The 27,314-nt window shown below is 33.6% G+C and overlaps 1 protein-coding gene across 1 annotated transcript in view; it reads left to right on the forward strand.

Annotated features, from left to right (window-relative positions):
- Positions 1-26,533, forward strand: part of Tlk1 (tousled like kinase 1) — a 137,448-nt gene extending 110,915 nt beyond the window's left edge. Inside the window, exons 13-21 of the mRNA XM_027946070.2 lie at positions 11,250-11,347; positions 13,793-13,874; positions 15,843-15,934; positions 16,016-16,105; positions 16,265-16,434; positions 17,191-17,326; positions 20,434-20,545; positions 21,537-21,644; positions 23,619-26,533. Coding sequence (XP_027801871.1) covers positions 11,250-11,347; positions 13,793-13,874; positions 15,843-15,934; positions 16,016-16,105; positions 16,265-16,434; positions 17,191-17,326; positions 20,434-20,545; positions 21,537-21,644; positions 23,619-23,795 — 1,065 coding nt within the window. The 3' untranslated portion in view covers positions 23,796-26,533. The remainder of the gene's footprint in view (positions 1-11,249; positions 11,348-13,792; positions 13,875-15,842; positions 15,935-16,015; positions 16,106-16,264; positions 16,435-17,190; positions 17,327-20,433; positions 20,546-21,536; positions 21,645-23,618) is intronic.
- Positions 26,534-27,314: the final 781 nt, after the last annotated feature.

The raw sequence follows: 27,314 nt of genomic DNA on the forward strand, positions 1-27,314 counted from the left end.
GTCATCTCCCTTGGGTTGGGTGAAACAGGACTGAGAAATCCATTCTGGTAGCTGCTACCATCACACTATATACTAATTTGTTTTTGCAATATTATCAATATGCCAGAGACGCCTGTCTTTGCTTACAGAGAATAGAAAAAAATATATATAAATATATACACACTGCCATTTGGTTATAGGGAATAGAAAAATGTTTTGTGTTTTTGTAGATGTGTATTTTATAATTTGTATCTGTGTCCTTTACTAAACTATAATTGTCTCTGCCACTGCCCAGAAAGCTTCAACCTAAATTACTTGAACAGTGAGTTCCAAATTATTTATTCTGGTCATCTTTTTAAAAAAGTCCTTTTATTCTTTTCTATTGCAATTAATGACTTTTTCCTGCTCTTTGAGATACAGTAGACAGCTTTTGTCTATTTTCTACATCAGATGGAACAATAGAACTGTAGTAATCATTCTGTAGTAATAGAGCTATATTGGATCTATGGAACTGTGGCAGCAAAGAAGGGATTTTTAGTACAGGATGAATCACAAGTATTTATGTGCCTACCTAAGCTATTTTAATAATGCTTATTCTTGATATTCCATGTAAAAAGCTATCAATTATTTTCTAACCAGCCTTTGGTGATAAAGAAATAGATATTTAGTTTTACTAGTATATACAACTAAGTATATATTTAGAATTCTACCTCAAGGGTTATTCACATGTAATAACAAAGTTTAAATTACATAATGATTACATTGTGTATGTGTGCCTTATGAAAAATCTTATCTTATGAAATTCAAAATTTTAAAGCAGTTTAATTCAGAATTGACTACTTATTTTACCAAAAAAAAAACCCCCACTTTTGAAAAGGCTTCAGAGGAGAGTTTGTTTTGGGGTTTTGGTTGTTTGATGATTAATTTATAGCTTTCCTTGTGTTTGGGAAATATTTTGTTTCTATAAATAATATGTTTATTTTCTAAATTGAAGAATACTTATGCATCTAGTTATTATATAAATACTTACAAATTATTATGGAATACTTCACGTTCTGTTCTAACCTTCATATTATCCTCCTTCCCAATGTTTGACTTCTACATTCTTCATATTCACTCATTCTTTCTAATAATTGTCCTTTCTATAATCTTTTTCGTGTTTCCCCCCCCACCCCAACTTTTATCAAATTTACTGAGCAGTCTTAGATTTCTGACTTTATCTTCTTAATCTACAACTTTTCCTTGACCTACCTCCATCATAGAATATTTTGGGAGAATGGATCACTAGTAATGCTGAAATATACCTGTATGTTTTGAATTACTCACATTTTCTTCTGAGAGACTATTTTGGGTGAGATGAATGAATGCATTTTTAAAGAATGTTGCTAGTAGTAATACATACAGAGGATAAAACTAAGCAAGTAATGTCACCTTTAGAGCACAAATAAATAGCAGGTGTCTGCTTACAATTGGGTACTATTTAATTGTGCAATTAAAAAATAACAAGCAGTAAGGTTCATGTATTAAAAATAGATTTCTAAAGCACAATTGGAAATAGGTCATTATAAATAGGTTATTCTGTTTTCTTAAAAAAAAAAAAGATTGAATAAACTTTTAACACAGAAGACAGGTTTTAGTCAAAAGAAAAGACATTACCGCCACTATATTATTAGCTCTCTGTGGTTCTGGGTGTATTAGGCTGACACAAACTATACCCAAACCTGTAAGTTGTGTAGCTACTACCACATGCTGGATCAGATCTGATCTTTGAATATTTAATGACCATGTAACTTGTACAGCCAGTAACCTGTGGGATGTCAGTTTAGGGTTTAGGTTTGGAGCCTGGCATACTTTTGCATTGGTAACTCATTCTCTCTCTTCTCTCTTTTCCTTTAATAAATGCTTAACATTAAGCAGAATTATTTATTAGATTAAATTTGTTAGTAGAGAAGTTAAAAACTAACTTCATAAGGAAGCTGATGCAGTATGAACAGATCTTTTTTCCTTTTTTTTTTTGAAATGGAATAAATTATATGCACTGTATTTTGTAATGATATTAATGATAATTCAAATAGGTAATCTGAAGTATGAAAAAGTTTATTTACCATTGAATAAGTCATAATGTTCAGTTCACATTCCATGCTAATCTGTAGTGTTGGAAAAATAATAAGTCCAAAGTGGTTAAACTATGATAGAATCAGATAGAAACCTCCAAAAATAAGTACATGGCTATGATAAAGTGTTTTTAGTTGGTGTTTCTAATTGCCACCAAAAAGTAAAAGTAAACTTTACTTATGAAATTATTACCTTTGTCTTCTGAGATTAGGAAAGTCACTTTACAGATCACTTTTTTTCACTATCAAAAATTCTTTAATATAAATATTGTTTTAGTTATTACTAGTTTTGTATTCATTGCTTACTCATTTACAAGTGATTTATTTTCACACTCTACCTAATACAGGCATGATTCAAATTCTCATTTCATAATATTACCTTTAAAAAATAATAATACTTTTTGTAGACTTTGAAGTTTTAACCACTTTTGAGTGAACATAAATTTTAACTTTTTGAATGCAAAGATCTTTTTTTTTTTTTGGTATTCTTTGACTATTTATAAAGACTAGTGACTGAATAGTGAATGACAGAGCCAGAACGTTGACCTTTACTCATCTTTCAGTGGCAACATGCATGTGCTTTATTTCTAAATTTATTTTATTGTAGATGAATAGTAAGTTGATTTTTTGTATTCATAAGAATTAATTCACTGTAGCTCTCATTGCATATCTCCTAAATCTCCTAAAGTACAGTCTTCAAGTAATGGGAGTATTTGCTCCTCAGGTTTTTTGAGAAACATTACATTTTTTTTCAGAGCAGTGTTAATCAGGTGTTTTTTACGTTCATCCTTTTTGTTTCTCTCTCTCACATTATGTTCATGATTGTTATAGCATCTAAAATATTTCTTTATTACTAGCTACTCTATTGATTTTCTGTTCTAAATTTATTTTTAAAGATCAATGAAGCACGTTTTTTGTAAGACGTATACTCTGGAATATTTTTTAAAAAATATCTTAAGGATTTCATAGAACAGAATAAAACTATATAATAAAACCTGGGACCATACAAGTTATTACTGAAAATATTTCAAAAAGAAAGTAACTTTGGACTGGGGCTGTAGCTCAGCAGTAGAGCACTTACCTTGTACATGTGAGGTGCTAGGTTTGATCCTCAGCACCATATAAAAATAAATAAATAAAATAAAGGTATTGGGCCCATCTACAACTAAAAAAAATTATTAACAAAAAAGAAAGTAACTTTTCTGTTACCAATACTTATGCATAACTTCCTCATTGTTCACTTATGAAAAACTTATAGTTGCAAAGGCAACTGTTTCCTGTCTTTTAAAAGTTGTTTCTCACCGGGTGTGGTGGTACAAGCCTTTAATCCCAGCAACTGGATGCCGAGGCAAGAGGATCATAAGTTTGAGGACAGTCTCTGCAATATAGCAAGGTCCTAAGTATTTAGTTGAGACCCTTCTCAAAATAAAAACAGCTGGGGATGTAGCTTACTGGTAAAGTACCCTCTTGGTTCTATCCCCTGTACAAAAAAAAAAAAAAAGAAGTTCTTTAAGGCAAAGCCACAAACATTCCTATATTATGTATTTCTGCCCCATGTGGAATCTTAGGATTTAAGGAAACAAACAAATCACACACTAGTTGATCCTGTTTTGATAATAGTCTTTCATAAACTCAAGTTATGGGAAAACAATTATCTTTGTGATTTGAGAAGCTCTGCTAGGTTGTTTGTATAATCAGATTATCATTCAGAAGTTGAAGACAAGAAAGAAATGATTTGAAAGGACTGTTATAAACGAACACATATGGGGGGAAAAATTCCTGAAAAACCAACTTCCTTATGATAGATTCTCTCTGTAGTCATAATGCTTTTAAAAAGATACAAATTGCCAGTCATACTTACAAGGGAATAGAATTTTTGAAGTTATTAGAATCTGTAACTATGTCTTGACACTGCTGTTACTCAAGTTTGTGATATGAACAGCATATGGATATGTGTTGCTCTTTGTTTTCTAGTCTTCAAATTTCATCATCTTCTTGGTTATTTAAATATTTGATTATTAAAGTTGGACAAATCAGTATCAAATATTAAATAGCATAGTAGGAATTGGCTTTAATGTGTGTTTGGTGTGTGCATGTGAGAGTATGTTTATTTGATTTGTAAGCCCTAAATATACATGCCAAAAGTTTAACTGGGAAAACATAACCAATTTGTGATTGAAACAGGATTAGTCAAGAATCATCAGCACCAACACAAAGGTATCTTTGCAGACCGAAGGAATCAGCTAAACAATTTACAGTCATCTCAATCTCTACTAAAACAAAAATCACATCCAACATGCCACCTGACACCATTTCTTTCTCTCTCTCTCCTTTGCTCCTTGCGATGTGGCATTCATCTCTCCTTGTGCCTCCGTTCTGAAGAGATAACAGTATAGCAACAACTCTGCCACTGAAATCCTGTTCTCTGACCGATATTGGCACCTGCAAAGAGAAACAACCAGTAACAGGCAGCAGCAGCATCAGTATTAATCTTCCATGATGAAATCTTTACAGGTCAAGAACAAGTACACAGCTCTTTCTCACTCCTTCACAGTGGACTATGCAACTAGTTGAAATGGAAGACAATGGATTGTCTACAAGCCTTTTGAACAGTGGAGAATACAGGGCGTTGGTTTTAGGTGACTTGACCCCCAAATATTCTTGGAGTTTGATATCCCTTCTGGTCTTTCTTTTTAGAATACCATAATCATCTTAGTATGACCACAAAGATTTAAGTTTGCATAAAGTGGCATTTCTTGTCACTTTAGATTTGAATTAAAATAATGAGCAAACATAATGTTAGAGGGCTTAATCTTTAAAACTCTGTATTCATCTCAATATTTATGACCATGACCAAAAGAAATATTTTGAGAATTCTTCTATCAATTAAATAAAGCCTACTACATTGTACACTGTGTTCTATAGAATGTAACACAGATGCTACTTGCATAGGCAGTGGTTTGCAGTGGAAATGCATGAAGCTTGAAATAGTCACAGTTAAGCTCATGAAGAACGTTATGAGGCTCCTGACTTGGTGTATGTGGACCAGAAAGGTGCTAAGATGTGTTGGAATTCTTCATTAATATTTGTCTTTACTGCTTTTCACTTAAAAAGTAGTAGCCTATAAAAGATGTTTGCTGAGAGAACATGAAACTAGCTGTAGATGGGAAATTCTCAGTCATTTATATTCTACCTCCTATTTTCTTAAGGACCTTCAGATATTCTTGGCTCCGATTTTTCACATTTGTAATCAGACATCTTGGTAGTAGATGATGTTCATTTACCAAAATGAAAATTTAGAGATAAAAGTTGTTTTACTCCCTTAGTGTTCAATATGAATCCAGTTGTTACATAAGCAATGAAACGTGAAAGTTTTTATACATTTGGAAAGACCCTTAGAAGTCATGTTTCCCATTACTTAGAGCAGAGTTTGTTTAATTCAGATTTGTAGTTCAGTCTAGAGAACAGTTTTACAAAAAAGAGAAAAGTTTCTTAGCTACCAGCCTTTCCCTTTAAAAATCATACAGATTGTTAAAGCCATGACATTTATATGCATATGCATATTGGAAGAGTTGAAGACTAGACTTTTGCTGTTATTGGATGGAGAGTTAAATCTTCTCATGCTGTTAAAATCTTTGTAATCCACCAACATCCTGAGAAAGGCTAAAAAGCAGCAAAAAGCTAAGAGAAAAGCCTACAGTGTACTATAGTAAGGTCTTATATCTGTGTATGCGAGGGCTTGGTGTCAGCACTTTGGTTAGTGTTTAACATTAAGGAATTTCAGCCCCATGATACAGTGGTACATAAATATACTGTTTAAAATTTGCCAGTCATTAGATTTGTTACATTTATTTGCTGCTGAGGAGGTTGTGGGTTTATTTATTGTTTTTTTTTTTGTTGTTGTTTGTTTGTTTGATTTGGGGGGGGGGGTGGTTGTTGTTTAAATAAAATGGAGGAAAATACAGAAAATCAGAACCAACTTATTTTAGCATAAGTCATTCCTCGTTAAGGTTTCAGTGTATTTGTTTATGCACTTGAGAATAAACCACCACTCCTCCTCTTTCTTAAAAGGCAATGAAGGACTTAAAGGGTGGAGAGAAGAAAACATTAATAGTAAATGTTGTATTCTAATCTTACCTAATTAAATACACCTGAGGAAGATACACTATGCTCCCATCAATGGTGACCTTTTTGGTGTTTAGAGATGGCAATGGAAGGGAATATTTATATAGTTGGAAAAGAAAACACATAGGAATTCATAATTTTGTTCTCTCCCTCCCCCCATCATACTCAGAAATGTGATTATGGGGCAGTAGTTTTTAAGTTAAGATAAATTCAGACTCGCTTTGTATAGGTAGTTTTTGGAAGTTGTTGGCTCATATTTATGTCAGTTCAGATCTCCCATATCTGTATTTAGAATTTGGGAATGCATGTATCTAGAGACATATAATAAGGATAAATATGAATTAAGTTGGTACTTTTCTCCTTTATTTCTTTTTTCTACATTGCCCTTTATTTCATTAGGTTTTTAATTTTTTAAATTGTAGTTGAACACAATACCTTTATTTTATTTTACTTATATATTTATTTAAAAATTTATTTTTTAGTTGTCAGTGGACCTTTATTTGATTTATTTATATGTGGTACTGAGAATTGAACCCAGTGCCTCACATATACTAGGCAAGTGCTCTACCACTGAGCTACAACCAGCCCCTCCATTACTTTTTAATAGTGCATTTTGTCAATTTCACCTTTCACTTGCCTGGTGATAATCTTTAGAATGTCATTATTAATAGTTGATGAAACAAGTTTTTGAGGACTTAAAGGTGTTAATTTTTAAGTAAATTCGGTATCAAGCTTTTTGAAATCTCAGTCTGAACTAGTTTTTTTTAATTAATGTTGTTTGGATACTGTTGCATTTCTGTGCTTCCAGCATTTTTATAATATGCCATACAAATTATTTTCTTTCACCAACCCTTGTGGATTATAGGAAAGTTGAGAGTGCTATATCAAAATACTTCCTGGGCTCGGGGTGTGGGGGGGTGTAGCTCAGTAGTAGAGCACTTGTTTAGCATGAGGAAGGCCCTAGATTCAGTCCTCAGCACTGCAAAAACAAATGAAATATTTCCTATCTTATCTTGGCTTTTTCTAATATAAAAAGAGGAAATTAAGGGTTTTTTTTGGTGGGGATAAAATGTAATATACATTCAAGTTTTACTAAATACTTTTCAAAACTGTTTTATTTGGGAATGAAATATATCAGATTTATATGTTGAAATACATTTTATAACTCTTCAAAGCCTTCACACTCTACCTTTCATTTAATAATTATCTTTTTAAAAAATTTGTTACAATGGGAAATGCTTACTCCAAATTCACCTGAAAGTTAACAGTTTCTTCATTACTATTGCTTGCTTTTGGCTTAGAAGAGAGTTGAGCCAAGGAGATATTAAGTTATCAGAGGAGACTTTGTTTACAAATTGAAAACATTTCTGTGGTGAAGATCTGTGAGAGACAAAACTGTTTTGGGATGAATCTTCCATATATATAATTAAAAATTTTAAATGTCGCAGGTGGTGTTTTTGCAGGTTATTTTAAACAATGAGGCAGTATTGAGATATGTTGCTGTATACTTGTGTGACTTGGTTTTTTTTTTATATAATTCAGAATATCAGAGCTTTTTTTAAAGTATTGTTAAAACTGCTTTAGTATGTAGTGTTACATTGTTTATTATTGTGCCTTTAAACAGATAAGAGCTATGTCCATTTATTTTGTACTTGATCACCAAAACTACCTCTCTTTAATACAGTCTATTATTCATGTTCCTTTTACATTGTAATTGCCTACAGAGACCTAATCATTCTCAATGTTATTTCTTTCTTTGTTTCTTTTAAATTTTCCATTTTAATTAACTGTTCAGCTTCTGGATTAATCCAGGGTTGAAACTTAAGTGTTCTTACTAAAGTCAGTTCAGCTGGTTGGATTCTCTTTTATTGTACTGATCTGGCCTAGTTTTGCTGTGAGTTTGAGGATTCCATTCTATAGTGATTAGTTGTGAATCCAGGTCATCCTCGTTTCTCCTAAACCCTCTGAAAAAGTTTAATTCTGAGGATGTCCCAGAGGTTAATGTCAGTTTCAAGCAAGTAGAGTATAGCCTGTAGGATAAACCTTTGAAAATGATCTGAATGTATCTTAAAGATAAATTAGTTGTTGAAACTACTGCTTTCTAGACTCTTGTGCCCTGCAGCCAGATCCAGTCTGGGCAGTGCCCCTTTCTATGAGGAGAGAATACTAGACAGTATTGCCTCTGACATTTGTTTAATAGGATGTGTATTAGTCTGTTCAGGTTGCCATAATAAAATAGCAGGCTGGATGGCTTAAACAACAGAAATTTATTTTCTTGTTTTGAAATCTTAAAAGTTTTAAGATCAAAGGTCCAACAGGATTTAGTTTCTGGTGAGTGGTCTCTTCTGGCTTACATATAGCCTTTTCTCTTTGTTCTTTGGGAGGTGGTGGGGCAGTCTTCTCACAAAACCAATAATCCCATTATGAGGGCACCACCCTCAGGTACATATCTAATGCTAATGACCTCCTAAAAGGCCCTCTCTCCAAATACCATCATATTGGGTTTTAGAGCTTCATTATATGAATTTGAAGGGATCACAGATATTTAGTTCATTGTAGCGTATATACTTTTTTCATTGGGATTTGAGAGAAATTACTTAGAGTTGTGGAATTATCTCTCATCCAGAATCATGTTGTTTTGTATTATGGCCTATACTACTGTGAAATGTTTCGTTACAAGATGGAAAATACAAACAAATTTTACTGGCGTATGGATTTATTTGTAAGGAAGGTTCAGGTAGAGTTTCGTCATTTGACATTTTTTCCTTATTACTGAGAATCCAGTAATTTCCCCTAGTTCTTTGAACATTTTTTTCCCTCAGTAAATGTAACAGTTCAAAATGAATAAAGATTGACTGCTTTTATTTTGTAAAATTTTATGGAGCACATTTGTCATGTTTTATAGAGGAGGAAAACTTTCCTTAATTTACTGATATAGACAGATATTTTATTTTCTTAAATAAGTATTTTGTGATATTGGTTATAGATGTGATTATAAAACAAATGTAAATAGGTGCATCAACAATCTAGTTGAATCTCATAATTATATATATGTATGACTCAATAAATTTAACTTCAGTAAATTGGCTGTTGAAATAGTCTCCCTATGCCACAGTTTCAAAAAAAAAAAGTTAAAATTATTTCAGGTGGTATTTTAATAGGCTTCAAGTATTTAAAATTTAGCCAGCCTACCAAATGTTAGTACAAAGACAAATACAAAGAGAAAAAGTTACCTCTTTCTAGATTCAATAGTCTGATGTAAGATCTTCCATATTCATAGGCACATCTATATGACCAATTTCTTATTCTGTCTTGTATGACTAAATTAAGATAGCTAAGTTATATTTTGAGTTTATTGTTGCAAAGTTTTTAAATTAATTTCCTGTTATAATGACTCTTAGATTAATGAATCTCCTAGTATGTCACCTTACTTTTTTCTTCATTAAGAAAAATATTTGTAGCCAAGTACAGTGGCACACTGTTGTAATTTCAGCAGCTTGGGAGGCTAAGGCAGGAGGATTAAAAGTTTGAGGCTAGCCTCAACAATTGAGTGAGTCCCTGTCTTAAAATTAAAAAATCAAAAGGGTTGGGGATGTAGCTTAGTGGTAGAGTGCCTTGAATTCAATCCCAAGTACTGAAGGTGGGCAGAGGAAGACAAAAAATATTAATGACTGAAGCTATATTAAATGAGGAAATTGTAATTAAGACAGTCTGTTAAGTGTACCTGTTTAGAAAAATCAAAATTCTAGAAAGGTTTCTCTTCATTTAATTTTCCATTTATCATGTAAGTCTAATCTATTAAATATCTTTGCAAAAAGTTGTTGTGGTTGAATTCCACTTTAAATAATAAAAGTAACCCTAAGAGTTAAGTAGAATACAAACAATATAGTTAGACTTAGTTTTTTAAAATCTTTGAAGATTTTTGTTTTCTCCATACTACTTAAAGTATTCCTTTCAACTTTTAATAGACTTTACACCTCTGTTATCTATATTTGAATGAAATGATAATATTTATATTTCAAAATAAATTTCAGAATTATTAATATTTTGAGGTAAAAATAAATTAGTAAACTAAAAGCAAAAGAGCTAATGAAATATTCAGAAATAATCTCCGTTGCAAGTGGTCCAAGTTTGTAATTGTATTGGGTACATATTAAACTAAGGTAATCTTTATTTATTTACTCAACAATATTTATTCAGAATATTTAAAAACAGGACATTTCTAGATATTTCCACCAAAATTTGCTATGTACACGTACATCCTTTAAGTAGTACTGAAATTTATATTGACAAAAGTGTGTGTGTGAGAGAGAGTGAGTAACATGGGTGCTATATCTGCTTATTTGTTTTGGAATCTAGTTTAAGTTTTTCTGAAAATTATGTATCTTAAAGACATGAAAAATACATTCATAAAAATATTATTAAATAGTGGTTAAAGTGCTTAAATCTTTAGTCTGCCTATGTTTGCTCTAATAACTGAGGATCCACCACAGCATTCCCTACATTTTTTATTTTACTGTCTCTTTAGGATTACAGTAGGATTTATTCCAAATATTGTAAGGTCTAGGAATACTCAGTGATTCTATCTTCTTCCTTTCTTCCTCTTTTAATTATTATAAAATTTCTTCATTTTATGTGTTTTATACTAAGTTCTTCCCTCTTAAATTAAAATTTGAATGAACAAAAAATAAGATTTTTCAGGTCATTTTGTTTTATAACTTCAGACTATCTTGTACTCACTTTTGGTACAGACGTTATAAAAGTAGATTTCTTGTACTACAGAACAAAATCCACCATCTCATTAGGTCTAGATTTTTTTTATGTGGAGGATGGTTTCTTGACATAGGCTTTTTGTCTTATCTTTTTCTATCTTTCAGGCATTGAAAAAAAGCACTTTGGTCTTTTAACTCGGTGGAACTTTATAATGCACTGTTCTTCCCATCACTGTAGAAAATTGATGCATGGGTAAAAATACCTTTTTTATATCACAAATAAATTGAGCTTGTTATAGTCCCCTCTCTTCATTTTCAGGAAGAGGCAGAAATCCAGGCAGAACTTGAACGTTTGGAAAGAGTCAGAAATCTTCACATACGGGAGCTCAAAAGAATAAACAATGAAGATAATTCACAGTGAGTTATTATTTGTATTTGAGTTGTATATGATAAAAGTTCCTTTCCCCCTCCTCCATGAAGAGCGTAAACACACTGTTTCCTTGTCAGGCCTTTCATCACACAGAAAAGATCCACAGTCTTTCTCACAGCTTTGAAGGCCTTGTATGCTGGTCCCTGACTATTACACCATTCCATCTCTGTCATCCTTCCCTTATTTACATGTCACAAGCACATTGACCTCCTCAGACATGTCAGGCATAGTCCCATCTCAGGGTTTTAGTACTTACCATTTCTTTTACTGAAATGTTTTTCCTCTAAATACCAGAGTGGCTTACTTTTTATTTCACTCCAAATGTTTATTAGAGAGGCTGTCCGTCAACCTCCCTATCTCAGAAAATGGTCCCTGTCTCATGTTATTCCCTATATCAGTACGCTTACCTTGCTTTGTTTTTTTATAGTATTTATTAATATCTGGAAAAATTTCACTTATTATCTGTCTCCTGCCAGACAGTAAGCCTCATGAGAAAATGAACTTGGTTTTATTCTTGTTGTAGCACCAGAACCTAGACCAGTGTCTGATATATGATAGGCACTTAATAAATATTTGTTGCCTGAATATCAAAGTTAATGTTATATTATTGAAGGAGAAATTATTTCAACTAAAAGTATTCTAGTGTGCCATATATGCAAGAATTATGCATTATGCAAGAATTTGGGAAGAAATGGAAAACAATTATAAATTATAATTCTCTGTTCTTGATCCCTAGTAATCAAAATGAGTGCCATGAATAGTACACGTTAAAGGAATGCAAAGCAAAGAAAGTAACCCAGTGTGTGAGGTGAATGAAATAATGAGAGTTATAGAATAACCTAAATTCTATCAGTTTAAATTCAAATAAAGCAGATAGGATAAAACTAATTTAAAATTAACTATTCTAAGCCATGTGGAGTGACAACCCCCTGTAATGCCAGCTGCTTGAGAGATTGAGGCAGAAGGATGGCAGGTGCAGAGCCAGCCTCAGCAGCTCAGACCCTGTCTCAGAATAAAGAAGAAAAAGGGATAGGTATGTAGCTCAATAGAAGAACATCCCTGAGTTGAAATTCCAAGTATTAAAAAAAGGTAAATAAGTAAATAAAATAAGATGAAATATTCTGAAAATTAGGTTCAAACTTTGTGGATATGACTTAGATTGTTTAAAATAAAGTGAATTGTTTCAGATTTACAATATGCCTTAAAACTAAACAGCAGTCTCTCTTATTCACAAGATTCTTAGGAAAGCTCAAATTATCCAACCTACACTCAATTGATTTTGAATAAGATAATAAAACAAAATGTATTTGCACTTGGAATTATAAAGCTATTGTTGCCTTTTTTTTTTTTTTTTAAGAATACACATTTTGGAACTACATTTTTCTGCTAATACCTGCCATATATTAGCTGTTAAGTTTAAGTTACTTATCCTCTTAGTATCTATATAAAATAGATCTAGTAGTGGGACCTACTTCATTGAGTTAAGTGCTTAAGATGTAGAGGGTACCATAATTGTTACATAGTAATAACAGTAATATTGCTTATAAGTTCTAAAAAATCTTTACTTTTTAAATTGGTTTTCAAAGTTTTATTTTATAGATGTGCAAAGACAGTAAAATTTTATCATGAATCAAGGCCTATTTATAAATAAAATTATTTTAATTATGTAGTATAAAATCAGCCATAACTCTCAATATAAAAGTATATTTTCCAGCCAGGCGTGGTGGCACAGGCCTATAATCCCAGAGGCTTGGGAGGCTGAGGCAGAAGGATTGAGAGTTCAAAGCCAGCCTAAGCAAAAGCAAGCCACTGAGCAATTCAGTGAGACCCTGTCTCTAAATAAAATACAAAATAGGGCTGGGGATGTGGCTCAGAGGTCATGTGCCCCTGAGTTCAATACCCGCCCCCCCCCCCCCAAAAAAAAGAGTATATTTTACCACAGAAATCATTGCTGAAGAATAAGTAGGTAAGGCATTTCATGTCAATACAGTCCTGTAATCCCATGACCTGGGAGGCTGAGACAGGAGAATTGCAAGTTTGAGGCTAGCCTCAGCAGCTTGGCTAGGCCCTAAGTAACTTAGTGAAACCCGGTCTCAAAATCAAAAATTATAAAAGGGCTGAAGATATAGCTCAGTAGTAAAGTACCCTTGGATTAAATTCCCAGTGCAAAGAAGAAGAAAACAAAAATACAGTAAATGTTGTCTTTATGAGAGTACTGTAATTTGTCAAGCTTTGTAAGTACAAAATTGTTAAGATAGGTGATATTCCTGAAGAGAAGGAAAAGAAATATTGATGAAATGTGAAATTATCAGTAGAGGAACTAGGGAAGAAATAGCTAGGAGTAGAAAAAGAGAATGGAACTTTAACATAGACAGAATTTTTATGTGTGTTTTTTAATGTATCTGAGTGGGCTTTGTTTCTCCACCCTTAAGGTTCAAAGATCACCCAACATTAAATGAAAGGTATTTATTACTTCATCTGCTTGGAAGAGGTGGCTTTAGCGAAGTATATAAGGTAACGTACATTTTATTGTTATTCTCACTAACAAAGATAAAAATTCTCACTATAGCAAAGGTATAGGAGTATGTGGTTAAGAAGTGCTTGTCTAAACACCTGTCCTTGCTCCTGCACTGTCCCCGTTTAATTCTCTCAACAACTCTATAGATTAGACTGAGGCTCAGAGAGGGTGACTTAGCATAGTCACTCAGGTAATAAGTTCATTTGACTCCAAAGAGAGCATTCCAGACTTCTTCATTATGTATTATTTTGTATTATGTCTGTTTTCGTGCTTTAATGATTTTGTAACAAAACAGTAATTTTACTGTTTTTCCTCTACTACTTATTTTTAGGTTAAATTTGCAGGTGGGGGGACTGGGGGACCTACCTTCTAACAAATATGTAAGCTTCTAAGTGTTTTGGGTTTTTTTAATTAAAAAAATATATATATTTTTTTTACTTTTATTTTTGCAGTGCTGGGAATCTAACCCAGGGCCTTGCCCATGCTAAGTGTGTATTCTTATCACTGAGCTGTACCCTGAACCCCCCTATGTGTTTTTCACAGGGATACCTTTGTATATAAATGACAGTGGGACTTAAATTATTAAATCTTTTTGCAGTGACATTTATTGCTATTAAAAAATACTTATGAATCATGTGAAGACTTAAAGTACAATCATTCTGGTTTTGGTTTTTCTTTTTTTTTTAAATATTTTTTTTAGATGTTGATGGGCCTTTATTTTATTGATTTATTTATGTGGTGCTGAGAATCAAACCCAGTGCCTCACAGCTGCTGGGCAAGTGCTCTTCCACTGAGCCACAACTCCAGCCCCTCTTTCTCTCTCTTTTTTTTTTTAACTTAAAAAATAGATTGATTATTTGAATAAATCAAGTACCAAAAAAATTTTTGAGACCAGAGAATGTTGAAGACAGGTTGGATATTTGATGTGATTAAGGAATTATTATTGATGTAGTTAGGATAGTAGTGGTAATGATATGTGGTTACATTTTAAAAGCCTTGTTATCTATAAGAGATAAATACTGAAGAAATTATGGATGAAATGATAGATAGTCTGAGATTTGTTTTTAAAAACATCCAAGGAGGGCTGGGGATGTGACTCAGTGATAAGAGTATTTGCCTCACCTGCAGGAGGCCCTGGATTCAATCCCTAGCACTCCAATAAGTAACAAACAAACAAACAAATAAATTCAAGGAATATGCTTGAGAGGCTGGTGATACAGTTCAGCAGGTGGTGTGCTTGCCTCTCATACATGAGACTCTGGGTTCCTCAGCACCACTAAAAAAAAAAAAGGACAGAGAGAAAGAAATACACATATATGAAAAAGCATGTGTAATAGGAAATAGACGAAACAAGACTTGCAAAGTGATGATAAATTTTGAAGTTGGATGGTGGATATATAAGGGTTCATTATACTATTTTTTACTTTTGTATATGTTGGGCAATTCTGTAATGACTAGTTTTTTTTTTGTTGTTGTTTTTTTTTTTTTTTTTAGTAATTGGGAAATTATTAGGAACTTATTAGTTTAAAAAAAATGAAAAAGAATAGGGGATTACCAAGAAAAGATAGATAGAAAGGTTTGTTTTATCTGACCCATAGAAAAGCATCCCAGCCATCTGTTTTCCTTGCTGCTTACTACTACTACCAGTACAGAGGAAGAGGTCCATTTTAAAAATAAATACCAGTTTTATTGATTAATCTTGATTCAGTGTGTTGACATTTAAAAACTTGAATGTGAAAATTCACATTAAGAGTTTCTCTAATTTATCACCATGAAACTTATATCTCATTCCTTAGTAAATGTGTCACTCAACTATATATAACATTTGCCGAGATGATCACTAAAAGTTGTAATATTCTTCTAACTCTTAGTATTATTGAAAATTTTTTCACTAAAATTAAAATATAGATCTTTAGTTATTTATTTGATCTCTAGAAATCATTGTTCTTTGCCTTTAATCCTAGGCTTTTGACCTATATGAACAAAGATATGCTGCTGTGAAGATCCATCAGCTTAATAAAAGCTGGAGAGATGAGAAAAAAGAAAACTACCACAAGTAAATATTAGTATTTTATGGTTTTTAAAAATTGAAAAAGTTTTAATGGTCATGGAGAATTAAAACACTCTCTTTCCATAGGCATGCCTGCAGAGAGTATAGAATACACAAAGAACTGGATCACCCCAGAATAGTTAAACTCTATGATTATTTTTCCTTGGACACAGATACGTAAGTGAATACTCAAGGATTTAAGTTTTAAGAAAAGATACCTTTGCTTTTGCTTTCCCTATCCTGTGGTGATGATATAAATATTCTCTATTGTGATGCTGAATTACTAAACAATAGTTAACGCCTGATTTTTTTTTTTTTTTCTCTTTCCTGTTGTAGGTTTTGTACAGTGTTAGAATACTGTGAAGGCAATGACTTGGATTTCTATCTGAAGCAACATAAATTAATGTCAGAGAAAGAAGCTAGGTCTATTGTAATGCAGATTGTAAATGCACTAAGATATCTCAATGAGATCAAACCTCCTATTATACATTATGATCTTAAGCCAGGTAATTAATGAAATGTGTCTCATAATTTTTTTAAAGTTCTAAACTGTGAGTTTTAGAAAGTCATATTCAGTTAAGTCCTTTGAAAATACACTTTTTGGTTTAGTTTTTAAAACTTCAGTGGAATACTAGGAGAATTGCAAGTGTTATATTGCCATATTTTATTTGTTTGTTTGCCACATTTATTTGTTTGCCACATTTTATTTGTTTGTTTGTTGTTTGTTTTTGTGGGGGAGGGGGTTGAGCCCAGGGGTGCTTAACCACTCAGCCACATCCCTAGTCCTTTTTAAATTTTGAGACAGGTATCACTGAGTTGCTTAGAGCCTTACTAAATTGCTGAGGCTGGCTTTGAACTTGGAATCCTCCTGCCTCAGCCTCTTGAGCCTCTGGGATTACGGGTTTGTGTGCCTTCCACCCATATACTGCCACATTTGGGTTTTTTGTTTGTTTGTTTATTTGGTACCAGGGATTGAATTCTGGGGCACTCAACCACTGAGCCATATCACCAGCCCTATTTTGTATTTTCTTTAGAGAGGTTCTCACTGAATTGCTTAGGGCCTCACCATTGCTGAGGCTGGCTTTGAACTTGTGATCCTCCTGTCTCAGTCTCCTAAGCTGCTAGGATTACAGGAGTGCACCACCACATCCAGCTTATACTGCCACATTTTAAATAAATATTTACTTCCCCAGAGTTAAAAGTATCAAAGATAATGTTTTGCACATATATGTCATAAAAAGAATCATATATTTTGTTCTTAGGAAATATCCTCCTGGTAGATGGAACAGCATGTGGAGAAATCAAGATCACCGATTTTGGTCTGTCCAAGATTATGGATGATGATAGCTATGGTGTAGATGGAATGGATCTAACTTCCCAAGGGGCAGGCACTTACTGGTAAATGTATTGTTAAAAATATCACAATTATCTAGCCCCAAGTGCTTTATGAGAATTTAGTTTTATTTTCATTTGTCTTTGAAATTATTATGGTGAAGGTATTGATATTAAGCCTCTGATCTGAGAGGAAGAATATCGTGATTAGCCTTCTTTTCTCAACTGCAAATACCAGCCAACCAGAAGGAGAATGACGTGTGTGGCATTAACAGATGACTTCAGTACCCACCAGCCAGAAACTCCACACATGGAGAATTCATGGATTTTCTTCTGTAATGTTAGAGTGATACTTATCATGCATGTAGATATTTATATAAATATAATGTTTTAACTATATGAAAACTAAGCATCCAGCTTTCTCTGTAGCAGTTTTGTGATTGAAGTTTTTGTGGATGCTTTGTTGATTGCATATGGTGATGAATTTAGCATATTCTTGGTCTTAGGACTTACTTGATTCTCAAAACTTCTCCTAAAAGATTTTGAATGGGGTTGTTGATGTAGTTAGGTGGTAGAGCACTTATCTAGCATGCACAAAGCCCTGAGTTCAATCCCCACTACCACCAAAAAAAAAAAAAAAATCTAAAGACTTCATAAACATAGATAGAATCAGTTCACAGATAAAAATCTAACTGAATGTCATCTCCCCAGAGTACCTAGGTATTTATAAAAGCTGAATTTTCAAACTTACTGGTAGATTCACCAAAGTAAGAACATAAGACTATAAAAATCTCAAAACAAACATAGTTTGCAGAATAAATTAGTTTAGGAAAAGGAGTGGAATTTTAATAGGAAGAGAAATATACTCATCTTGAACAGGATTTTGACTGCAGATATAAATGTGACTGAGGGTTTCAGTCTTCACATAGCTTACATGGGCACATGATAACCTGTTCTACAAGATGCCACAGGTCTATATAGATTTAACTTTCATGAAAAGGGATTACTCATAATGCCTTTTGTGCTGGTAGCATTTCTTCAGGAATCTGGTGTGGATAAAAATAACAGTGCCAGTGTCCCCCCTCCCATATTTGAAGAAAATTACCCTTTAAACTTCTAATCCCTTAAAAGTTAATATATTTAATCATTAGTCTTCAGACTTTTTCTGTTAGCAACAGGACTCATTTTTTTCACAAGAACTTAGAATCCCAATGATTAAACCAACAAAAATAAGGCTCTTTGGTAGAAACCTTGCCTTTGTGGAAAACAGCTTGAAAATCATGTTCTGAACAGAAAATCATTCCTCTTCTGAAGAACATACTCATTATTTGCTTCCCTCTTGCTCTGGCTTCACTAATGAAGGTCAACACAAGGAAATTTCCCTCAGGCATGAGACAGGGAAGCTTACTTTAGGGTCTGTGCAGGAAGGAGATACAGTTATGATGTTCCATATAGGAACATGACTATATTTCCGATAGAAAAAGTTTCCCACAAATGGTTAGTGTCTATGGCCATATTATTTAGCTGTGTTTTTAAAAACTGGGATGGTTTATCCATATTTTTAGAATACATGTATATTGCTTTAATAAATTATGTGTCATCCCCACAAACTTAGATTGGTCAGTATCACTTTGAAAAAATAAGTTTGTCTCCTTCTTTCTCCCTGAAGTCAGATGCAGTCATCCATTAAAATCCTGGTGGACTTTTTTCCCTCAGATATCCTTGATCTCTAGCTTCCTTGCTTACATCCTTTTGCCTGTAGAGACAATATTCATAGTGTTCAAGGGCCCTGCTTTCTTAGTTACATACATAGACACCTATACAAAATATTGACACTTTCATTGATAGAACAAATCTAAGCCTTTTACTTTATTTGTTGGGGGAGGAAAGGATTTCCATCATAAGTGAGTCATCAGTTATCTTTGGTGGCTCTACTTTAAGAAAGTTTTTTGCATTTTTTTTTTTTGTTGTTAGAGAGAGGGAGAGGGAGAGAGAGAATTTTAATATTTATTTTTTAGTTATCGGCGGACACAACATCTTTGTTTGTATGTGGTGCTGAGGATCGAACCCAGGACGCACGCATGCCAGGCGAGCGCGCTACCGCTTGAGCCACATCCCCAGCCCAGTTTTTTGCATTTTTAAGAGATCTTTCAATGTCCTGCTGAAACCTCAGTGATTTTATTTAGTACATTGAGTATAAAACTAGATTTTTAAAAAATAGATTCCCATATAACTGCATTGCTCCTTTTCACGATTTTTAATTTATCTGAAGTGTGAGATGCTTGCATTCCTGATGGATCTTTTCACTTCTTTTAACCCTTCCTTTATCAAAAAGAATGAATTAATGGATAGCACTTATAAATTTTTAAAAAATAGTATTTTTGAATACTCGGTATATTTCAGACACTGCCAGTGCTTGAAACTGCACTGTGAATAAGAGCTTTTTGAACTGTTCACAGTCTAGTCGTCATAGCGGTACCACACCATCCTGTCCTAACATGGGGCACAAGCAAGGCCCTGCCTGGTGAGACATAGAGAAGGCTCATGGAGGTGGGGTCTTAAAGAAGAAATTGTGTTCCTCAAATGAAATGGAATGATTAGGGAGGGCATTAGGTAGGTTCAAAATCAGAGGGAAAAGGAGAGAAGTGTAAGGAAGCAAGTGAGTTAACTGGGGATTAGAAAGTATGGATAACGTGTACAGATTTTGAAGTTTATATTGTTGCCAAATTAGGTTTATTTTAATTTTATTTTTATTTTTAAAGAGAGTGATAGGAGGTCTTATCTTATTGACAGTAAGTGCTTTCCTGGTGGTTTAAACAAGAGAACCATGTGATCTGATGGATATTTTAGGAAGGGAACTGCCTATAGTTTGAACAATGGTGAAGAGTGATAGGAGAGGAGTTCTTCTCTTATTAGATACTCAAATTAGAATATTGTAATCTCTAATGATAATTTTTGTTTCTGTAGATATATATGTTGATATAAAATATACTATCACAAAATTATATTTTTTGACTTTGGAACCAAATGATAAAAGCATGTAAATGCTTCAGAAGTTTAATTGATAGTATGAATAAAATGTGCATTCTAAGATTTAGAGTGTTTTTAAAGGTTTTAAGTTAAAGATTACTAACAGTATTCTTTTCCTTTTTCTCCCCCAAATAACTTTATAGGTATTTACCTCCAGAGTGTTTTGTAGTTGGAAAAGAGCCACCAAAGATTTCCAATAAGGTCGATGTATGGTCAGTTGGCGTCATCTTCTTTCAGTGTCTTTATGGTAGAAAGGTAAGTTACCCCAGCTTCAACTGTTAAGTTGCATTTTCCTTTTTAAATATAAAATTTTACTAATTTGAAGTCAATTTAAATCCTTTCATGGGAACCTAGCCTTCTCTCTTTATTCCTGAATTTCCATTGATTAAAATTATTTTAATATAGCAGTGTATTTGGCTTTCTCTCTCTCTGTCTCTCCAATACTCTCTGTTAACACTGCTAATAACATTTGTTGTTAGGAACCCTGCGTCACTTTTCATTATCCTCCATTCTTTCCACTTTTTCTAACATCCATCTTCATCCCACCTCAGACACAGTTTGGTCTGCGCATAATTTTCCACTGTGACTCCTCAGAGTCACATTTTAATTCTTCACAAACTTTTTGGGTGGGGGGTCGGGGGTGGAACTGGGGATTGGATCCATAAGCACTCTGAGCTACATCCCCAGCCCTTTTATTTTTTATTTGGAGACAAAGTCTTGCTAAGTTACCGAGGCTGACCTCAGACTTGGGATCCTCCTACCTCAGCCTTCTAAGTAGCTGGGATTGTAGGCATGCACCATTGCACCTGGTTCCAAACCTTTTTTTTTTTTTTACATTAAAGTCAGAAGTACAAGTTGCTGTAGATATTATCCCACCCCATTCCTGCATAAGTATGGGAAGAGAGGTTAATGGACTTTTCTGAAAATTCACAGCATGTTAAGACCAAATCTAGGTCTCCTAACTCCAAATCTGGAGTCATTTTATCTTAATTATTTGTATTGTAACAGCATTATGTTCTTCTTCTCCTTATCACATTTTATCTGTGCTAAGGACTGTATTAGATAGGCTTTCTCAGCCTGGTGTCAGTTATAATCTGATTTCCGTGGAGACTACATTCCAGCTTCTGAATTACAGAGGACAATATCTTAGAAACAAGTTATTTGTTTTGGGGGATTCACTGATGATCTTTGTTTTAAATATTTTGTGAGATAAATATTCTAACATCTTATTTTTATTTTTTTAAAGCCATTTGGTCACAATCAATCTCAACAAGACATTCTTCAAGAAAATACAATATTAAAAGCCACAGAAGTCCAGTTCCCTGTTAAACCAGTTGTAAGCAGTGAAGCCAAGGTATAAAATTCACCTGTATAAGTTTTGTGCAGTAACTTTCAATTGTGGTTACAACATAGTAAGTACTTACTACCAAGTACCCTGACAGGAATCATCACTGCAGGTGATCTGTCCAGCAGGGGCTAGTGATTTGTGCTGGAAAAAGGAGCTGCTTTAGCCGTTGGTTATTATAGTTTTCATCTTTTAAGTACTCAAGTATAGTTCCTGATTCTTTGTGAAAATCAGCTTGCTTGGAAAATCACAAGGTCTGGGGCCATCATTACTTTTAAGTCTTAATCAGCTTATATTAATACTAAGATAAAATTTAAGCGCTTTTATATATATTATCTTTTAATAAACTTATGAAATACTTTAGTTATTTCTGATTTGTAAAATGAGAAACCAGCCTTACTACCACAAAAGTACCTTCTTCAGAATCTTACCAGCAAGTAGGTAGCAGAGCTGCGGTTCCTATCAGACACCAAAATCCACACCCTTGACCTCTGTGCTGCCCTGCACTAACTCTTTAGAGCTAATCCAGTATAATCCATGTATATCCAGTAATCCAGTTCTAAACCATATGTCTTTGTAATAAAATAACAGGAAATAGATATTTCTAATTAATAGCAAAACTTTTTTATGTTGAGTATCTTCTCCCCTTTTCCCTATTGACCTTTCATATCTGTTTTACTCCTGCTTTCTCATACTTGTTCCCAAGCTCTTTTTTATGGGATTCCCTGTTGGAGTCTTCTCCTTTTAAAATCCCATGAAATTCATAATACAAACCCATAAGAATAATTCATAAGCCGGGCGTGGTGGTGCACACCTATAATCCCAGCAGCTTGGGAGGCTGAGACAAGAGGATTTCAAGTTCAAAGCCAGTGTCAGCAATGGTGCTAAGCAGCTCTCTGAATAAATACAAAATACGGCTGGGGACGTGGTTCAGTGGTCGAGTGCCCTTGAGTTCAATCCCCAATACCAAAAAAAAAAAAAATCATAAGCAGGCAGTATATAGTTTTTTATATTTCTGTTATTCACATGTAGTATAGAAAAGTACTGTTAGATGTTTGCAATCATAGTAGCCTTCATAACTGAAGATGTGCTGGGTTTTACCATATCTCACTAAGTATTTATTAAGCATTCCATTTTGCACCTTAAGTCTTTATTGTTCTTTTCAAGTTATTTAAGTGATAGTTATGATTTTTTAAATTTAAGAGGTAAATATAATGTTCTTTTAAAATGTAATAAAGATAATATGATTCCTTTAAAAAAATATTGTTGGTTGTGGTGATGCACACTTGTAATCCCAGCTACTCAGGAGGCTGATGCAGGAGGATTTTAAGTTCAAGGCCAGTCTGTGCAACTTAGTAAGACTCTATCTCAAAATAGGGTCTTACCTATCTTGTGTCAATGAGAACAGAAATTGAATTAAATCATTTATTTATTTTTTAATACTGACAAAAATGACCCTGAATGAATGGAATGTGTCACAAGGGAGTTCATTTAGCCTTCTCTGGTTCTGTCCTTACACCTTATAGGTTTCATAATCACTTTTTAGTATCTGGAATTCATCAAAGGCTATTGGAGGGGTTCCATGTGCATTTTTTTTTTCTTTCTTAATGTCCCTACAGAATACACCTTTGTCAAGTATTTTCCCTAACCTGAGTATGGGTGTCTTGTCTTTATTTACTTTTTACAAACTTCTTAACCTTGTTGTTGATAGGCTTTCATTCCCTCAAATTCTGCCTTCTACTGTATCAGTCACCTTTAATTTTTTCTTCATCTTAATTATTTTCAAAGTAGATTCTAAAACTTTTATTTATTAAAGACTAAAACAGATAAAGACCTCTAAAGGATGAGATGGATTTTAAGTAAATAGGAGTAAGCTAGTCATGGTAAAATGAAAATAGCTAGGCATGAATTGATATTTAGAAGGAGAAAAGATCATTTTAATGGCTGGCTTTGTTTTTTTTTTTGTTTTTTGTTCCTTTTAAGGCCTTCATACGACGCTGTTTAGCATACCGAAAAGAGGATCGATTTGATGTTCACCAACTGGCAAATGACCCATACCTTCTCCCACACATGAGAAGATCAAATTCTTCAGGAAACTTACACATGGCTGGGCTGACAGCATCCCCTACGCCCCCTTCTTCAAGCATAATTACTTACTGACTTTCCTTCAAGATTGGCATGATATCTTTGAATTGCTTCCAGATGCAAACTTGAGTTTGAGAGCATTTGAGTGTTTTTTGTGTTGTTTTTTTTTACAGGACATGGTTAGGAACTGTTTGTGAACTAAAGTTCTTCATAGCATCATTTGTATGAGAGTGGATCATGGACAGTGAATAAATGCACACTTCTTACTTTGACCTTGAGCAGTGAAGGATGACTGCCTGTTGCACAGAAACAGGAATACCATGTTAAGATAGAAGAAAAATGGGGGTTTTTGTTTGTTTATTTGGGGGAACACTGTAAATAACGTTTGTAATACTTAAATATATTTGATTGTTACTAGAGAGTTCTAATTGAAGGGTAGTTTTTCATTATTTAAAAACACATGGAGAAAATATGAGACATATTTCTAACACAAGAACTACAGTGCCTGGATACATTCTTCAGCATTCGGCAGTTAATCTGCTGAAACCAAAGTAAGAACTGAATGACAGTGGCCATTGTGTTTTATAGTAGAATGTGAGAGTTAGAATCTTTGGACAGAGTTAGACTTTGTCTTTTGCCTATTCTGGCTTTTACCAAGTTGTACCTCGAAACCACATGTCCGTTTTTTTTCCACTGGTTATATTAAAGGGAGAGCTGTTAGTCCTAGGTATTTTACACCTTTGATGAAAAGATCTGCTTCTTTTGAAATCAGTTGAATTCACTAAATTGTAATATTTCCAGTGCTTTCAACATGTTAGAATTATTAACAGGTATTTTTCTTTCATTTCCAGGCCTTGTTCATTAAAACAAGAGATAGTATGTAACCAAATGCAGACCAGTTCTATGCAGGATAATGATAAAATTCCCTTCTAGCTCTATTGTAAATTGTTGTACAGATGTCCTATTTCAATTACTAAGTTTCAGCAGCTTATTCTTGTACAAATGTTTAAAAATATGGCTTTTCTAATTGGATATTGTATTTTTTTTAAGTCTTCTTGAAGGCGCTTTAATTGCTGCTAAAATGATGTTGCTTCTTTGCTAAAAGAATTGAATGAGCTCCTTGAAGGTGCAAGTTGACTGTACATTATAGAGATTAAAAACAGGCATTCACTAACAATCAAGGCATGTAAAAATGATCCATGTTGGGCATATTGAGTTCTCTAAATTAGTTTCCTGGGTTCTAGGGCTGTGGAGCACATAGATACTAGATTTATAAATTGTTCATGGTTATTCTACACTTGTAGAAGGTTCTTATCATCAAGGTGGGATGATAGTCCCATAAAAAAGTTTCTTGTGGTTTGTACAGATTTGTTAAAATGTGAACATTTTCTAACTGCCTTGTATGGGTAGAAACCAATATTTTTCAGGATGTTGTATTTCATTCTTACAAGGATCTTTTCTTTATTGTCACATTCATATTGCTGATACTTACATGTAAGTTGTCCATGTTGCAGAAAACAGAGGCTATACCTACCTACCACAGATTCCCCTTAATATTGTACAGTTAAACTGTGGCTCTTATTTCTGAAGTTGCAAGCCATTTTGTTTTTTCATTGTACATAGACACATTGTCTCTTTAAGATGCTGCTGAAATTGTAGAGAATGTAGCCAAAACAGTAATAAACAATAATAGTTAAAAAGTAAAGACTATGAAAATTACATTCAAAGAGAGCTTTCAAGATTTAGGATATTGGCTAACTTAGCTCCTTTACTTAAGGATCAGCTGAAAAAATTCTTTAAGTATACTTCAGGACAAGTATAAAGTGTTTGAAGCTGTTGGAGTTAAACCTAATAACCATTATCAAGGCTAATCCTGGGTAAGTAACACTTAGCACTATCAGGAGTGGCTCAAGGACTATACCTGTTCCTCTGGAGATTTAAGATAGAAATCCTATAAGAATACTGACTTGGTCATGAAATGTTAGCACTGGCTGAGTGTTTTTAGTGCTGCTTGCATGTTTTTTTTTAGTTTTGTTGTTTGGGTTTTCATCTTTCTGAATCTTAAAGTACTATATTCATAAAGTCCTGAATTAAAAAGAAAATGCCCACTTTTATTTAAAAATTTGGTGAGGGCCTCACAGTGGCACATGACTGTAATCCCAGCGGCTCAGGAAACTGAGGTAGGAAGATCTCGAGTTCAAAGCTAGCCTCAGTTGCTAAGCAACTCAATGAGACCCTGTCTCTAAATAAAATACAAAATAAGGCTGGGGATGTGGCTCAGTAGTTGAGTGCCCCTGAGTTCACTCCCCTCTAACCGCGCCCCCCCCCCAAAAAAATTATTTTTTTTGTTGAGGTATAGAATTAATGTTGTGAATCTTACATGAAGCTGAATAAGTGGTAGACCTAGATCACTGCTTCACCATATCATTTTCAAGTGAATGACAGTTCTAGCTTGTGTAAGAATGCAGAAGAGGGAAATAAGCCATAAAATGACACTGCTCCTTTGACCTGGGTTTAGGTAATCATTTTGATGTCTAAGGTATATAGGAGATGAATCAATTTAACAGATCTAGGTCTTCCTTCTAAAGTTTTTCCAAATGAGTGCTATAGATTTTGGAACATGCCAGTACCGAGTAGGTCCAAGGTGGCTAACTGAGCCAAATAGAATAATTTATGATAGGAAATTGGTACCTACTAGTAAATTATTTCTAAGTTACTCTGGTAATCTTTAGCTCTAGTATCTTTTGAAGCTTCTGTTATTTTCTAGTCCCCTGATGTCTGTCTTCAGAATTAAAGTATGTATTCTGTCCTTACAGTGATATCTGAGGTGTTTCTAAGAGTCAGAACTAATACAAGGCAAAATGCAGTTATTATATATAATTTTTAAATCTTTTTTCATTTAAATTAGCTTCATGAACTGGGGTTGTAGCTCAGTGTTAGTGTGTGCTTTTTAGCATGTGTGAGGCCATAGGTTCAATACCAAGCCCCACCCCACCCCCAAAAAAAGAAGAAATACAGAAAATAGGAATAAATTAGCTTTAGTTGTGTGCATGTTGAGAAAAAGTAAGTATAGAAGATCACCCTAATTTTTTAAGTTGGGAGTTGGGGAGAGAGAAAGAGCAAGAGCAAGTCATTTCAGTTTAATTATACATAAAATGTGAACAAATGTCTCTACAAATACCTCTTTAAAGAAAGCCAAAATGGTGGTTTATTGTTGTGTTGTTTTGCTGTTCATCATTACTTATTAAATGCAGTGTTGATTACCATCAGATGTTACTAGCTATGTTTTAGTGGAAATGCCAACTGTACCTTTCACTTAGTCTTAGCCTTACTTATACTTTTGTAAGTACATTGGCAGGTATTTGTTGTTTGGAATGTTTAATTCAATAAGTGCTTTTAAATTGAATTATTAGAATTCTAGTTCTTGGGTTTCAGTTCACGCTGAAACAGTTTCATAATTTATATAAATTGCCTTTTGATTTGAATTAACTTTAGTTCCCCAAACACATAACACTTCCATTTACCTTCCCTTACTTTCCCTCCCCTCCCCCTTTACATTTTTTGAGGGGTACCATGTATAAAGCCAGAGAAGAA

This window comes from Marmota flaviventris, chromosome 11, assembly GCF_047511675.1.
Source record: "Marmota flaviventris isolate mMarFla1 chromosome 11, mMarFla1.hap1, whole genome shotgun sequence".
NCBI classification, from domain to species: Eukaryota; Metazoa; Chordata; class Mammalia; order Rodentia; family Sciuridae; genus Marmota; species Marmota flaviventris.